Source organism: Nilaparvata lugens, chromosome 5 (assembly GCF_014356525.2).
Source record: "Nilaparvata lugens isolate BPH chromosome 5, ASM1435652v1, whole genome shotgun sequence".
NCBI lineage: Eukaryota > Metazoa > Arthropoda > Insecta > Hemiptera > Delphacidae > Nilaparvata > Nilaparvata lugens.
In genome coordinates, this window is record NC_052508.1 from 29,153,923 (window position 1) to 29,172,252 (window position 18,330).

Below are 18,330 nucleotides of genomic sequence, written 5' to 3' on the forward strand. Positions count from 1 at the left end.
CCCAATGTATATAAATGGTGCTGAAAATTCATCTGCCTTGTATACACCATGAATTTAGTTTTAGATACATTCAACTTGAGTCTGTTCTGACAACACCAAAGGTTAACTCGATCAAGATCATCCTGCAATCTGACACAATCATCAGTGCTTTTTATTGACCTGTAAAGTTTTACATCATCTGCAAATATCAGGATTTCAGATTCTTTAATGCAATCAGGGAGATCATTAATTAAAAGAAGAAACAAAAGAGGTCCAAGATTAGATCCTTGTGGGACTCCGGTGGGGTTATCATAGTTTTCAGATGTGTGATTATTGTACTTCACTTGGGAAACTCTATGAACCAAATAGGTACGAAATAATTCAATTAAGTCAGGTGAAAACTTGTACGTAATTAATTTATCTAATAATGCATTAAAATTAACTGAATCAAATGCTTTCTTGAAATCTAAATATATTACATCTACACGGCCTTGCATGTCAAGGTGAGAGGAAACAAACTGTGTGAAAGTCAGCAAATTACTCACAGTTGATCTACTGGGCATGAAGCCATGTTGAAAAGGGGTTATTACATGCTTCACATGATCAAAAACTATTCTGCATTAAGCAGAAATGCACTCTTCAATGATAATGTTATTATTATAAATGATAATGAGGGATTCTTCAAATTTCAAAACATATTTGTGGTCATTTTCTTTCAGCCCAAAAAAAATTCCAAGGCCCATTTTCGAAGATACCTTCATCCATATTGTATATAAATTCATGATTTCTCAGGTCCAGTCAAACCAGACAACTCAATATGAATATAAGTAAATAACAGATTTTAACACATCAAATAAAGTGAATATGAATGTATGAATGTGTTCTGTACAAAAATGAAAAGTTCAATGAGAAATGAAGTCAACAAGTCATTCCTTGAATACTAGGCTAGTTGGTAGATTCTACTACAACCTACTACATCCTCCCGTCAACCCATTCCATTATTGAAGTCCTTCTTCTTCAACAAACTTTGGAATAATTCTTCTCAATCATGTAAGAAACTGCTTCACAATAGTGCTTGTATTGTACCGTATGTGAGCAGACTTTTCTTTAATCTTCATCAGCGATCTTCTGAATAATAGGCACTTCATACAATAGGCACTAGATTGCTTATAATAAATGATTAATACCAGGCGCACACCAACGCGAAAGTTTTGTTGCGGTGCGGAATCAATTCACAGAACTTGCCGAAATTGCAGAAATTTAATACCATTGCGGTGTATGTGCTGGCGCAAACCAATGCGTTGCGAAATATTCCCTTGCGAATAATTTGCAGCTTTTGCTACATGCAGCATTTGCAGCGCTTTTTCGTGTTGCGAATTTTGTGGCAAGTTCTGGAACTACACTAGTTTGGTCTGCCTTGTAAAGCCGGCTCCAGACATGCATCATTCGGCAAACACCGAGTAGCGACTCGCCGAATCGCTAGTAGTGTGGATGGATGTTTGGTATTCAGCAAGCAGTGAACATTCGTGCTCGTTGTTTTCCCGGTCGGTGTGGGACTTTTGAACACATCAAAGTGGACGAATGTTCATGTGAAATGTACATACCATATGTTAATATAGAAATATAATCTAGAGATACTACCTCTCCGAAACAGATGGTTAAAATATATTGGTAACTAAATTAAACCCACTCCAATTTTGTAAGGTTGGCATTAAGTTGAGGAAGGTTTCTAAACAAGATTTGAGTTCTGTTACTTTATTATCATGGACGTACAAGGAAAATGCACTAAGTGCAATTTTTCCAAACTTTGATTTTTCATTATTTTTAATTGATTCTATAAACTATGAATATTGAATCATATCAAATCAAATAATCAATTATCAAACAAATAAAGAATATTTCATTCCTTGCAGTATGATATTATTTTGTGAAAAATCACTATAAGGAAATTATGATTGATGTTAGAAATTAGAAATTGATTTCTTGAGAAATTTACTTTAGAGATTTTCCTTGTATGCCCACGTATGTTACTACCAAGTTGAAGAACTTATATATATTATAATAAAGAAAAAAAACTGGCTTATACACGTACGGGTTAGGAAAATTATGTTTCATGCATCATCACGCCTAAACTACTGGACTGAAATTAACTTGAAATTTTGCATATAATTAACCGAAGATGGTTTTAGGCCTACTTCAAGCTCTTCAAGATTCTACTCGATCAAGTTTTTAATTGGTAAACTTTTAAAATAGACCCTTGCTGAGCACGGGTTACCTGCTAGTTAATGAATAATTCAAATGTTGATGAAAACTAGATAATAACCAGTCCCATCCAGGTTACTGAATTATTTAAATATTTTTTTTAATCAATTGAAGTTAAATTTCTAGGGCTAATCTAGGTTAATCTGAATTTCTAGGTTAATCAATTTAACTTCAATCGAAGTTAAAATTCTAGGGCTTTTCATGTCCTATATACAGTTAGTTTAGGTACCCGGGTACCCATGTACCCGGGGACATAGGGTTAGTTTGGTTTATTTATAAAAGCAGAATAAGCATGAAGAGCATCTTCAATATCGAGATCCACGTTTATTTATTTATTTGGTTAGTACAAACAATACAATGATCGAGAAAGTAAAAACAGGCTATTGCCTAAGACTTTTCCAATTTTTTAAGTTTCAAATTGTCAAAATATTTTACATATGTTATGTCCATTCCATTTCAATTTCTACACCAAATCACAATCCGAGAATATAGATTTGAATAAAACAAGCAATTTCTGATTAGGATAGATTGATAGTAAAACTTTCGTAAAAACATGAAACAAACTCTAAATTCACAAAAAAAGAATAAAACCACTTAAATTTTGAGCTCGAAAATATCACGTTCACCTCAGCTACATAACAGCTCTTCCATGTTGACGGTAGATGAGATGACATTCAGTTGACGAGTATTTGCTATTCCCAAAACGAGCAACTGCTCGGCAAACCACACATGTGTGTAGATGTGTGCTCGTTAATCGTCAAATATCTAGACGAATAGTTCGCCGAACGATGAACATTCGCTGCTTGCCGAATGACACATGTCTGGAGCCGGCTTAAACAACATATAAGTCAACTCGAATATTCCCGCGCTCCACATTGCGATTATTTCGCTTCCCAGTGTGCGTGCCCCAATATTTCGCAACGAAAACTTTGTTTGGAAACCGCAGTCTGAGTTCATGAAAATTCCGCAACAAATTTGTACGCATCGGTGTGCGCATACCTTAATACTATGAAGCTTGATACAAGAATTCGGCATGACAATCCAATATATACATTTTTTGTTTCCGACAGAATTTCTAGTGAAGAGATGTACGGAAAATGTATTGGTAACTTACCTCCCAGACCAGCTTGACAGAGGTGGAGGAGACGGGGCTGAGGTCCTGTAGGACAATGACCTTGGTGCCCAACCGAACCCTGGCCTCATCCAGCAGCTGCGGCGGCACAGTCCTTGTGCCCTCACTGCTGCCCAGGGTTCTCACCACTTTCGACGTGTCACTGGGCACTGACAGCCCGTGAGCATTCTCAGCTCGCACTACGAACACGTATGATGTCTCCGGCTTCAAATCTCCTATCTGTATACCATAATGGAAAAAATTATCATACCTCTGAAACTGAGCATCGTTGAGAAAAAAGTAGGATCATGAATTGCTACAGTAACTATATTACCCACAGTATGGTGGTATGGCCATTGGAGTTTTTTTTCCCGCCGCCGCCATGAAGATTCCAAATATTTGAATTTTACAATGGAGCTTATATGCGATTATAAGTAAAATCGCTTGCCTTTACTTATTAAAGCATATTTTTGTGAATATTAACTTCGATATAATTTCTTTAATGTTTTTTCTATATTCCCAATATAGTTTTTGAGCTTGAAATAGTTATTCGTAGATAATAGCGAGTAAAAATGAAAGGTAGGTAACGTAACATGGAAGCTGAATCTCCAAATAGCTTTTGAAATATGTCATGATATATGTAATAAATTTTGTTCCATTGACAAAAAATAATGAAGTTCTCATATCTATTTGTGGAAATATGATGGAATTCTCATCGCAATAGATTCCATAACATTCAAATATTTTGTTTTATAAGTTGACAGCCAATAAGTCTGACGAAAATATTTTAAACACAACATTGGATATAAACTGTGGAAAAGCCAATTGTTCTAGCCATAGTTCTACTTAATGATTTTAATAAACATGTAAGCAATTGAAAAAGAAAACACATTACCATTATTATTCATATTTAGTAATATTTCAAATCTTAAGCTCGTGGTAATGCAACTCTAAATCCATATTATATCAATAACTATTGACCAATTATTGAACATGCTATGGATAGGGTACTCAAAACTGAAGAGAATCAATAATAGAAGTCAAGACGTACTACTTAATCAGCACTTAATCACGGTTAAAAATTTCATAAAATGTTATATTTAATGGAGCCGCAAAAAGTATTTTGAAATTGGATTATTTGAAGTTCAATCCAATAAATTGGATGAGGAAATACAATAAAATTGAAATTTATCTTTCTGATATTTATCTAGATCACTGGTTCCCAATAAGTTGTCCGAGAAAGCTCTAGAAGTGGTCTGCGATGAGTCCGAAGGAAGGAAAATCAATGTTTCAAGCTTTATTAGTGTTTTTAAAATTGCCTATATTAAAGTATAATCAATTTCCCTTCGAAAATGTTATATCAAACTCATCGTGAGTTCAAAATATGTTTACAATTGGTAAAATAAGTGATAAGTTCCAAATTTCTAATGCTATAAGATAGGACTTGAAAGTTTGTTCGGAATCTTAATGGCGGATTTGTACCATATGTGACCGAGCTAACCAATCAGAAGCGTGACAGTCAATGGCCATACTGTGGGTAATATAGTTACTGTAGAATTGCTGTATTTTCAAAGATAACGGCGCTATACACAAAAAAGTCAGTTTCTGGATGGAGATTAGACTTTTTAAATTACAAAAAACCGGAGGTCTTATCAAAGATCGTTACACATACGTTTCTGCGCCTTGTTTCAAAGAATTTGCCTACCAAATTTCATCCAAATCGGACAATAACTGCGACTGTAACTGTGATACAAACAAACAAACAGACAAAAGCCGATCGAGTCGAAACTAAGACCTCAGCTTCGCTTCGGTCAACAATTTTCCCTTGTATTTGTTCTCATTGAAAGGAAGTTATAATCATCGGCTTATGAATTGATAAATATTGTGAGAATGATGTCATACAAATATAATGGAACTCGAATATTTTACTTCAGAGATGTTAAAAATGAATTATTATAATGGAATAAGAATATAAAATTATCTTGCCTTCTTTTACTGGCATTTATTATAAAACTGGTTCATGTTATCGAATCATCTTACAGTTGTATTTTCATGCAACTGACGGTTAGTATCAAAATTCAAGTTTTATATAAATATAAAACGCAGCTATCCCTGCGAAGAAAGACAATATTATATTACATTTTATACCTCTTTGTTGATAAATTATTCACTAGCAAATTTAATATGGTGTCTTAAATATCTACAGATGAACCTGAGTGTGAGGAAATACTTGATAAGGGGGGGAGAGTATACTGTTCACCCGGTCCAAACCCTTGATTGATTGAGTTATAGCAAAATCACAATCATTATTTCCTTCCCAAAATCTTACCGTGATAGAGCGGTTGTTGATCCTGTGCGCAGCGACCACCCAGCCGGTCTGCAGGTCGGAGCTGAAGTACTCGACAGTGTAGCCGATGAGGGGAGCTGCGTTCTCCCCCGGGTCCCAGGTGATGGTGATGTTGGACTGGGTGATGTTGAGCACTTGGGGTGTCCCGGGCGGTGATGGGAACGTGGACGGGTCGGGGCTGCGGTGCAGGTGGGTGCCAGGCGCCTTTTCCACGCTCAGCGACGCTGACCACGACGTCTCTCCACTCTCTGACGACGCTGTGCATGTGTAAAGGCCGGAGTCCACTAGCTGCAGGTCTATGGAAGGAGAATAGAGTAGAGAGTTGGAGTTGAATGAATAGTTGGAGAGTGGAGTTGAATGAATAGTTGGAGAGTGGAGTTGAATGAATAAGAGTAATTATGTTACTAGGGAAAATTATTGAATAGAGTTTCGCTGAATGGAAGATACAAATGAATGAAGTTGTGAAGTTGAATTTTCGCTGCATTGATTGTAATTGGCCACGAATAAAAACAATTTATGAATTATCATGAATAGTTAATTCTCTTCAGAAGAATGATGTAAATTATTTGTTAAACATATAATAAATATTGATATCATGGACATAATACATATATCATAAAATATTATTCAAATTGTCAAATCAAATTGACATAAATATTAAATTCTCTTCTGAAGAATTATGTATATTTGTACTTCAGGGATCCATTTATCCAAGAGGCTCAAGAAAATAACCACAATTCGCCTAATAAGAGACGATGTTCTTGACTGTGTTCATGGCCAATAAGTAGTCAAGATTTGTGGCTTGAATTTCAAAAAAAACTTGTAATAATTTGTAACACTAAAATTTTAATACAGCTTTCTCAAATATTGAAATTATGCACCTCAAAGCCCAAATTCAATGCCGCATCTACATGTTGGCCCAATGAAGGCCAATGTCGACCAGCGCCATTGTGTGGATGTGTGGTTTGTTTGCGAATGCTGGCCTTCATTGGGCACTGGTCACATTGCAGGCCAAGGCTGTGCAAAAATAAATCAACTAAATGTTTTTTTGGCCATTTCTGGTAAATTGAATAACTTTCTTAAAAATCAAATTTTTGTTTTATTTAATCAACAATACCATTTAGAATTATTTATCCTCAAATTTTCATGAAAAAAATACCGAATTTGAACTAATCTTTACCAAAAAGTTAAACTTTAGGCGCTGTTATCTCGAAAAGTAAGTTAATGATTAGGTAAAACATTTTTCTTTAGAAAACTCTTCTATTCTTATAGCTTGATAGTATATGAATTGAAAAGCTCTGAAAAATATCAACAGTAAAAAGTTTTTTTTAGCCTTTTGCGCAGCCCTAATGAACCAGTGACTGGACCAACATGTAGATGCGGCATTAAACACACTAATGAGCTACAACTCAATTTTGCTCAAGTAAACACGAGTTCTCCTTACCATTGATTTGCAATGTTCCAGATGTGAGAATGTTGACTCTGGGATTGACAGTGGAGTCGAGTGGCTGTGAGTCCTTGTACCATTTTATAATGGGATGTGGAGTACCCCGCGCTTGGCAAGGCAGATTTGCAACTGAATCAATTGGTAGAGTCTGGTTAGATGGACCTATCTCGACTATGGGAGGTGGAACATCATCAACCGATGTCACCTGCAACAAAAAAAACATGATATGTAATTATTGAAGTAAGCTCACACAACTAAATTTGCATTTTTACGAATTGCAGCATTGCAATTGTTGTTTTTATCTGCATTGTTTCTATTGTATATGAATAAATGAATGTAATGAAAATTATAGCGTAAATGCAAGAATATGAGAAACTTTGAAGATGCATGCGATCAACTAATAGGGAATCCTTTAATAAAAAAATCACTTTCTTTATTCAAAGGTTATTAGAGAATAATTACCTGCAAAAAAGCTCTGACAGTGGTTGAACCAGCTACACTCAATGCAGAGCAAACAAGGAACCCGGCGTCTTCCCTCTGCGCGCCCTGAATGCGCAGTGAACCCTCAGCAGTGACGTGCAAGTGGCCGTACGAGTTGCCCGGGAACATCAGCACTTGGCTTCCTTCCTTGCTCCAGAAAACACTTGGAGGCGGATTTCCTTTGGCAACACAGTCGAACGACGCTATTCCATTTAGGCCAACCTTCTGATCTTGTGGTTTGGTGATGAATACTGGAGGTGCTGTAAAAGGAGGTAACAATATTATTACACGTAAGGTATCAGTAGTACATCCAGTAATTTGAATAGAACTTGACAATAAGGTCAACTATGCTAAGTAGATTCATAGTGAAGTCTGGTCTGTGATCAGTTCAAGTTCAAATAAACAAAAAGTTCTATTTGAAATTTAAAAAATGACACTTCTTTTGATTTACATTATTTCAATCGCTTGGAGCGGTGTTTATATTGACACTATGGATTTATGAAATACGCGTACCAAAAGTACTCCTTTGCTCAATTTATATAGAATTATACTTTTATTTCATTATACATAGCTTAAGAGCCAAATAGGTTAAAATTGGCTTCTATGGTTTCTTGCGTACAGCTCATGCGTCACAGACAGGATCATTAATACGTTCAAGGATAATAGGAAAACTTCCTATAGTTTTCAAGTTGTTCGAGGTAGGTGTGTGAATCAGATTTAGTGGCTTATAGACGGAGTAAGTGAAGACGACAGGTTACATTAAATAGAAACTGAACAGCAAAATAGTGTACTTCCTTTTTTTGTTATAATATAGGATGCCTACAGACTTACAATGTACAGTCAGAGATGCACGAGCGGAGACACTTCCAACAAGATTCTCGGCGTCGCAGATGTAGAGACCCTCATCTTCAGGAGTGACATGCTCGATTCTCAATGACTTGTCATCGAGCAGGTGAGCCCTGCCGATGGGCATTTTCCCGTCGTCGCGACGCCACAGGATTTTGGGCGACGGGTCGCCGCCCACTCGGCACTCGAAGTCAACCATCTTCAAGAGAGACGTGGTTGTGACACTTCGGAGTTCAAAATGCAGCGCTCCCTAGATTAAGTGTGACGAGGACCCAGAATTTTTAGCAATGCTATCAATGAGAATGAGTATTGGGTGTTCGAGTACGACCCATTACCATGTGTTCAAAAAAATGTTCCAAAAAGTATGGCTTTTCGTCACACTTTGTTCACGAGGGAGCACTGCATTTTGAGCTCTGACACATTACGAAAATGTCTCTCACGGAAATTCCTGTAAAAGCTGTCCGGTAGGGCGAAGTCAGCTTTGTTCAGAAGGCCACAAACTACTAATCTCCTCAGTGCCGCAGCACTCTGGTATGTACAATGGATTTTGAAAAATTATTGACATCATTTTCCGGCCATTCCCAGTAGTTCAATCATGTCTCATGGTCCAGAGAGTGATATTTTTTATTTTATTTTTAATGAGAGAATAGAAGGGAGATTTTTTTGAGGATAAATCAAAATAAAAGGCTGCTTCAGTTTTAATGTGTGTGAAATTCAAATGAAGTGATAACTGCGAAAAGTATGAACCGTTGTGAAATTTTATCGGCAGAAAATTTGCAGTAAAATAATTTCATAGCATCTCAGTATGGCTGGTAATAGATCAAAAATGATAATTCTCCAGTCAAATAGCTAGTCATCTCGACTACTGCATACTGTTAATGGGAATAACGATACATTTTATTACAAGCCAGTGAAAAGGGAAAGCAAGCAAATTATAGAAGGGCAGAGTGGTAATGGCCCATCTCATTCAATGCAAGACACATTAGCTGGTCTTTATCTAGTTTGCTCCATACAACAGCTAAGGGATGGAAGAGGGATGGATCAGCACACGATTCATTTAACTTACAGAATTGGCTCCCTCTGCATTTTGGCAGGGGATGCTCCACTTTCATATTCTCTAGAACTTCTCACTCTCTATGCATCAGGGGTGCTGAATCTTCCTCCAGATCTGATAGATCTTCTGATGTATAAATTCAAACTTTCTATTCCATTCACTCGGAGGGGGAAATTGAGAGAGAACTTGCAGACATTTATATTTTAGTCGTACACAGAACACCCCTTGAATATATTCCCTGCATGGTACTGCTATTTGTGAGATTTGAAAGATAAAGTAAGATTGGAGGCAATTCGTATTTCCATCGTCAACATGGGGGATTGCAATCAAATCAGCAGCTCAAGTATGCTATACACGAGACAAAACTTGTAGGCTGTTTCGAATGCAAAGTTTAAAGGAGACAGATTCAACTTTTGAGCAATCTAAAGAAAATTCACAAAGCTGTTTATTATTGAGATTTGACAACTATCGCTCTTAAGAACTTAATTTTTTGGAATAATGTTTCATGTTATTCATGATTTGATGGTGTTTTGAAGTACAGTATCTAGGAATTTTGGGATGTATTTGTTTATCTATTTTGAATGAAGAAAGAAATATTTTTTCTTATTATGTCAGAACAATGTCCCTTACCATAATATTCATGTGAAGTACAAACGATCACAGTGGAAAACAGGCATAAATGATAGAATGAATAACTATAATAATATTATATCAGTTCATTGAATCTGGAACATTGAACTTTCATTGCTGGCAAATTATACTACTATGAAAACTCCAACTTTTATTGAGTTTCAGTGCTTCTGCAATATAACTACAATACCAATCAATATCACACAAGATGATTGGAGGCCCGATCGTAATACATGATCAACAATAATAATTCTTGGATATTGGTTAATTGTTTTCTTTTTTATTTAAGAAAATTTTATTGGACTTCAAATTAAGTTCCTCAGTGATATGATTTAAATGAAAACGAATTCTAACATTAGAATTTCTAAAAATGAGAAGCCAGATACAATATCAAACATTGATAATATAATATTGACTACTATAATCTATAATCTATAATCTATTAACCTACCATGAACAGTGAGCGTAGCATGACCAGACTCTCTCATTCCAACCAAATTCTGCACGAGACATTGGTAGCGACCTTCATCTGCCTGCCTCACCTCAGTCATCATCAGGTTCCCTCCATCCACCACCCGTACTCTTAAAAAAAACCAAAGTTCCAATTGTTGTATGAGTTCTTAGGATCAATGAATAGTTTTACCATTTCCTATTTTTATGACACATCATTCCATAGCAGAGGTTTTGTCCTATCCTTCATATGAGTAACATTTTAACTCTCAAGCTTTCTATTCTCTAAGACTGGATTATGGTTTCAATTACCCGTAAACCGTCCTACCGTAAACCGTTCTTAGTCTATCACTATAAAAAATGAAAATATATTAGAAATTTTTTTCTAGCAGCAGTTTTCATAGGAAAAAATAATTTTACGTGTGTAGTAATGGATGATCAGTAATGTGGACATCCAGTTTCACTACTATCAGATCGAAGCAAAAATTCACTTACGTATCATCTTTATTGATACTGATAACTAAGTGTAGAGAATTTTGATAATGCACTACGAGATAATATCAATAATTTCTATCAATTGATTGATTTTACAATGATAATTCAACTTTCAAACTCATCTAAGCTAATGATTACATTTACTCATCAAACATTACTAATGATTCAAGCAACAAGCGTTCTTGTCTTCCAAGTTGACCATTATACAAATGGTGTAATAGCTAAATGGCTACACATTATGTATAGCCTCCTATGAGTATAATTATTCTTGAATAATGAACAGGTTTTGGTAATGAGAATGATGGAGTATGAACTTACTGTGAATTGAATTATTCAATGGCTAAGGTGAAGTGTCTCTTTAAGATATTCTCCAAGGTCACTATTGAATTACAGGACATCTGCAGTAACTCTTTTGTGAAAACTAGTCTTTTTGAATGATTGAATGGGAACAAGTTTACTGTTACCTGTTCAAGTAAATTGTTACAAGTCAAAATTTAAAAGTTGAAAGTTTAGTTACCTGTTGGATGTTTCCAGATCGAGCACCTGACCATCCTTCTTCCAGAACAAAGTGGGTTCCGGGTGACCCTTGGGAGGCCCACACTCCAATAGGGCCGTTTCACCTGCTGCAACACGTGTATCTTTCGGTTCGGCTCTGAAGTCTTCTCTCAGAACTGTAAAAGGAAGAGTTCATGATTATCAACTCGATCATCATAACTTAGGCTATTCAACACATCATATAAACTCTTTGTCCACAGAAATCTTCAACTATAATCAATGTTTATAAATTAACTGTCTTTAACAATAATTCATTATAATTACATCAATATTTTTAAAAATACGATATTTATAATTATTGTTTTGTTCAATGCAGACTTGGATGAGAGAATTTTAAGAATTGCATTAAGAATACTGAGTTCATCAGTTCTTTGGCAAGCAGAAACCAATGTTGCTAATGCTTTGAAAATAAATTGATAGTTTCTCACTTTTTCCATTATAGCGTCTCATATTCCAACTTCGATATTTCCCAAAATGATGAATAGTACAGTGATGCTAATGACGTATATAATATTATTTGTCCTCTTTGAACAGACACGTTACAATGATTATTGAAGATAATTATGTCAATCAACAGAGTTATTAGATCGTGTCAGATGATTTGATTGGAGATCTTCCTTCATGCATCACAGAAATGGAATCAATGGTTGGGAATTATTCCTCTTATAAAATTAATTTCGCGCCGGCTGTGATGTTCATCGTATTAAATAACGGATTCTTGATAAGGGTTGACTGCCAGAATGGAAGGGAGGATTTCATGCCGAGAAATATCGAAAATCTGACAAGAATCGTAGGATGGATAGTGAGATTTTGAGAGACAGAGGGGTGCAGTTGGAATGATAATATAACGAGCGGATTTAAAGGGAGGACGATTTGATTTGGAGCGACATTTTAGCACGCAGATCCGTCGCAGTGTGGAACGAGTGCATTTTCACCATGGCAGGGAAGAGAGAGAGAGAGAGAGAAGGTGATTTGTTAGGAGAGGGGTGAGAAAATTCTAATCTGGCCACGGAAGGAAATGTAATTAATTTTCAATTCCAAAACTCGCAAAGTTCCAACTCAATTACCTCGGCATTATTTCATTGATCTCTTCTGAAAGAGAATCACCACCCCTTTGACAAGACTCTTTCACTCTCACTCAACTTTTCACTTTCCATCAATCAATTTATCCATCAATAGCTCATCGTATCATTCTGTCCTCTTCTGACTGTCGCCTCCCTGTTTCTCCCAGTGGCAGAGCTGCTACTTTCTGCTCCACCGACTGGGTTCATCGCCACCACCACATCTGAAGGTTATAATCAAATCAACACCTTTCACGGTTTCAAATAGGATTTTAGAACATTGAGAGAAACAATATTCAGTTAGACACTACAACACAGTACTCTGCTGAGTTAGTCACAACATTCTAGAATCAGTATTTCAGGGAATATTATTTGCAATCCTCAATTATCTGGCAAATGAAGTCTTTTCCAGTGGTGCTCACAGGAGGGGGGGAGGACTCCGTCCTTGAAATTGATATGAGAGGGCCAAAAATCACATTTTGGGGGTCCTAGAAAAGTTCAGCAGTGTTAAAAACTACTACTAACGACATGTTTCCCCTAAATTTAGGGAAGAATGCATCTTCGGGAGGTGGGCACACCTGTCTGATTGTTTCTGACTCGAAGACAAAGAGGTTGGCCTTGTGTGATGTGAAACGTACGTTACCCTAAACTGTACGGCCAGCCTGATAAAGTACGGTACCAATTTCATTCTGACTCTTGAAGAATGAATTTCTCAGTTTTATACCTGATCAGCATGTATCAAATTTCAAATTCCGCATTCTCAAATTGTGTATTCTGCTGCAGTTAAATTGTGCTCTTTTCTGTGATTGATTCATATTCCTGATATATTAAAAAAACAAGTGAACTACCCATTGAAGTAACCAGAGTTTAGTGATCGACCAGAGAATCAAATGGAGAAGTGCTGTCCTTTCTATTATTGGAATATTGTCTTTCATACATGTTATGTGTGGAATTTAGTGAGTTTTCAAGTCTCCCTGGCTGTCTAGAAGGCTGTAAAACCTCCATCTTTCGAATAGACCCCCGTATCTCCATAGATAGATCTATCTTCCAGCTAGACTCCTGGACAAGGTGATTTCAATTAGGAATGGTTGACCATATCATTGCTAACAGTGCATTCTCCAACTACAGAGGTTTGAACTAATTCAAAATTCTCAGCTTGTTTCTGGTGTGATGTTTTGATGAAATTGTGAGATGATTAGTCGAGAGCCGCTAATTAGTAGGAGCTGATGCTAGACTGACAGAGGAGAGAGAGTGTGACCGTGTTGTGTGTTGCCAGCACTGAGCACTGAGCACTGAGCATTGAGTCTGGTCCCGAGCGGAATTGCCTAATTAATCCGACTCACGGGAGACTGTTCCATTATCTGCTGGCCATTCCCCTTTGATGTTCCCGTGCATTGTACGCGATCCATTGTTGTCACACCCGCGCCAACTCCATAATAATATCAGCATCTCCTGGTTTAGTATTATGCCTCCTGATTAGTATTGTACTGTGCCTGCCCTCCCGCCAACTAGCAAATGGCCAACTAAGCGTCTGTCACTAGCTTCACCACAACTACAGATTGCCAATCCCTTCAGTGTCAGATGAGTGTGAGTGTCAAGTTCGAAAACAGCTGGAGCCATATTTATTTATTCATTTATTTATTTATTTATACATCTATTTATTTATTTACAATGTCAAGGACGACGACAGGCATAACGTCCAAATCAGTCTTCACTACTATTTACCAACAAATTGAACGTGTAAAAATGAAAAATAAATCCTATACTATTAAACGAGCAATTTCTGTTTATATGTTCACATGTTTAGATGTTTAGTTGTTTAGATGTTTGGATGTTTATATGTTTATATGTTTGTATTTCACCGTATCGCGAAAACGGCTCTAACGATTCTCACGAAATTCAGGATATAGTAGGTTTATAATATAAAAAATCGATTGCACTAGGTCTCATCCCTGGGAAAACTTGCTGAAGGATAATTACATTAAAAGGATAATTATTATTCATCCTTGGAAAAACAGCAGATAATAATCATTTCGTCGTCTGTTTATATTGGAAGTGAGTGAGCGAGTTCATGTGTGTGGGACTGTGTCAAAATAATTATAACTTAGCTGTTGAAATTTTGTAATCATTCAATCAGGTTGCAAAAAACCGGGTTATTTTCAATACTGATTAGTTCCACTAGATCCATCTTTTTGAAATGGTCTTTCCTGATTTGGTTGACGTGAAATTTAATCAGGATTAAAGTTTAACCGGCTTTTGTGCAACCGGGCCTATGTGAGGGAAATTTTTGCATTCCTCTGGGAATTAATCTCAATTTACTGTGATCAGATAGAGCATTTCTGTATGAACTAATATGAATGTTATTATAATTTCTTCTTTCGTAATAAATTTTCTATGCTTTTGTACACCAGAGCGAAGCGCGGTCCCCGATATTGGTGATACAATGAAATATACGAAAGAAAATTATGATACTACATTCATACAGTGTATGTTGTGAAGCAATTCACATAAGGTATAAATATAAGCATGGTGAATTGAAAGCATGTGAAAGTAGAAATTGATTAAAATAAAATTAACTAAAATTAATACAGAAATTAAATTTAATTTGAAGCAATGGATAAATAAATTGGAAAACATTATTATGAAGCAAAGAAATGAAAATATTGAGGTTAACAAGTCAATCTGTACTAAATATTATATAAGTGTTACATACATAATCATGTGAATTTGAAAAAAGGAAATTAATGTGAGACTAATCTGAGAATTACTAGTTTGAAAGAGAGACAAGTATTATTGAACAAAACATTCATGTGCAAAAATAATAAACAATGCATGCTTGAGAGAGAATAATTTACAATGCATACTTGAGAGAGAATAATTCATCATCCTAGGCACATTATCAGGTCTAGAAGGCTTAGCTAACAAAGAAATAAACTTTGAGGAATAATTAAAGCATTTCTATTACAAGAAAGTGGAAATCTCAATTCGAGAGTAGCTGCCAAAACAGAAATTCTGGTATGACTACTCATTTATTGACAAATTACTATGATTCAGCTCACTATGACATGTTTACTGATTGATAGTTTTGTTTTGTGGATTCTGGATTTTGTTTCATTATAATTTGTTAGAACTGAAATGAAGGAGGATACTCTACATGATTGTTACTTTTCCAAGAATAGAGTGATTGAGATTGATAAATTAATAATCATTATTACTTATCGGATACTACATGCATCTTGGACACTGCTTTAACAATTCTACTGTATAGTTCTAATCCATTCAACAGAAATTCAATTATCGAAAGCTATTATGGATGGTTCAGACCTGAAAAAATTAGAACTGGAGCAGCATAAGGAAATCAAATCTTTGTCTCGTGACAGAATCATCTACAATAATGAACTCTAAATTTAAATCACTGACTTTCAAGAATCTACATGTGTTAGGAGTCAATGTGAAGGATATCAAGGATACTTATATTTTGAGATTTTTGTCAGTTTAATTAGATCTCAAATTATGCTTGATTCTCTCAACATCAAAGTATCGACATATGAAAAATATACAATTATTATTTAACGAAAATCCTAAATAAATGCTGTAAATCACCCCGAAGACTTCTGCTACTGCAGACATTGACAACAGGGTTAACAGCTAGATGGAAATTCGATGAGAACTACTATCCAAAAATTATTTAAAGTCTATTTAATTCCATCTGAAAAATATACCGTTGAAAGATATCATCGAATTTTTCGTCTCCGGTATTGACTCTCACTTTATCCAAATTTCTTGTTTTGAGAGCTAATAAATCTCTAATGAGAGTAAAGGAGAAGTTATAATAGAGGAAGTCTGAGACTTGATCAAGCAAGCGCAACACCTGATGATAATAGCATGATACAGAGTTGCAATATCGGGTTCAACCTTAGGCACTATAGGAGCTTGGGTATTATACATAGGTCTAAGGTAATCTCAGGCTAACAAAGCTTCAAAAACATTCTGGATTTGTTGCAATGGCGGAGAAAGATAGCATCTTGTGCTTTACTGTTAATCCCGATAACCTAATAAATAACGGTTAACGGTCTGAATGTGTAGCAGGCGAAAGCCAGAAATCCAATTTAGCCAGGGCGGTATTGCAAAATTGCTCCCGTCAGAATTCAGTCCGGACCTTGTTAGTTGCTCGAGTCGCGGAAAGCATAGCTCTCTGCACCTGTTCAACCCCTCCCTCCTCCTCATACTACCCTTCCCCCAGGGTGACGTCACTCTTCCAGTGAGCACTGGACGCAGTTTTCCATCCAACGTCGTCGTCGTCATAATCTCAATCCTTGGCCCTGAGCCTATAAGTTCAGCAATCGGCTCAATGGAGCAGACCTCATCACTTTCAGTTTTACTCGGTTCTGTGTCAAATCAGCAGTCTTTCCTGATTGACTCAGTTCGTTTGGCAATGATCTTTCAACTCCCCGAATCAAATATACCTTCACCAGTCCGAATAGAGTTGAATTTACAGCAGTGTGTTGGACAAGGGCTGGCTGGATCCATCAATATTGAATTTCAGAACTATAAACATATTAAAGTTTTTGACTTTATGATGTTTTTAACAATATTCTTGAACTTTTATAATAATTTCATTCGGAACTTTCTCACTGATGAGATCAGATGAAACACGCTAACAATGTATGTTGATATTATATTGTGACTTTTATGATTCGATTTTTAAAATTATTTGGGACCTGATTCGAGAAAATCTAGGATTCCTGAGATACAGTTGTTGCATGCTCTCACACTTGGCATGTAACTTCAATACGCTTGAATTCAATCTTATGACCTTAATGACTTTTTTATTGATTGACAATAATCTTATAAATATTTTTACTGTGTCCCGTCTTGTGAATAATTTTCTTATACTTCCTGTATAAAGAGAAGTATCGCCTCACCAGAAATGAGTTTCTTTCTATTCTATTGAAGTAGACGCTATTAATAATGTATTTGATACTATATTTTCTCTTTAGATGATGATTGATTAGCATCAAGCGACAGATTTTTGATTGAAACTATCTCCTATTTTTGGAACACTACTCGTATTTGGTTCCCAAGTAATACAGTAGATTCGATAAAACTATATTGAGAACCAAACATGAGAAACATGTAACTTAAAAGAGGTTTTCTATCAAAATATCCGACCAAGTTCTCGCGTCACTCACATTGAAACTTCCCACTCACAGCAAAATGATAAGATAAGTCGGTGCATTACAATAAATCTGGGAAGGACTTTGGCGAAGTTCTGCGCAAAGTTTTCGGCTGACCGAAGTCCGTATTTTCTTATCGCAATGCATAGTTTATATTGGATCTTGAGCCAGCTCTCAAGAACTTGGGACAGGAAACTTGGACCATACGGGTAGAGATATCCGAATCGTAGGGTTTACTCACTCTGAGAGCGATTGCGTCAGAAGAGGTTCTTGGCAGATAGAATTATTATGAGAGTTGGAAGGGGAAGTAAATATTAGGAAGAGTAGCAGTTGATATCCGGTGGAAGTCCGGCTGAGCTCAAACAAGTTTCAAGAGCTTCAAGAATGATATTACAGTCGATGATGGCAATGATGATACTCACAAAACCGGAAGAGT

At 36.1% G+C, this 18,330-nt stretch overlaps 1 protein-coding gene across 1 annotated transcript in view; it reads right to left on the reverse strand.

Annotated features, from left to right (window-relative positions):
• Positions 1 to 18,330, reverse strand: part of LOC111045646 (roundabout homolog 2) — a 340,611-nt gene that overhangs the window by 16,770 nt on the left and 305,511 nt on the right. The window contains exons 4-11 of the mRNA XM_039428107.1: positions 11,619 to 11,772; positions 10,608 to 10,738; positions 8,863 to 8,871; positions 8,458 to 8,718; positions 7,609 to 7,886; positions 7,144 to 7,351; positions 5,682 to 5,995; positions 3,356 to 3,592 (exon numbers count right to left, since the gene is read on the reverse strand). Of these exons, the coding sequence (XP_039284041.1) occupies positions 3,356 to 3,592; positions 5,682 to 5,995; positions 7,144 to 7,351; positions 7,609 to 7,886; positions 8,458 to 8,718; positions 8,863 to 8,871; positions 10,608 to 10,738; positions 11,619 to 11,772 (1,592 nt within the window). The remainder of the gene's footprint in view (positions 1 to 3,355; positions 3,593 to 5,681; positions 5,996 to 7,143; positions 7,352 to 7,608; positions 7,887 to 8,457; positions 8,719 to 8,862; positions 8,872 to 10,607; positions 10,739 to 11,618; positions 11,773 to 18,330) is intronic.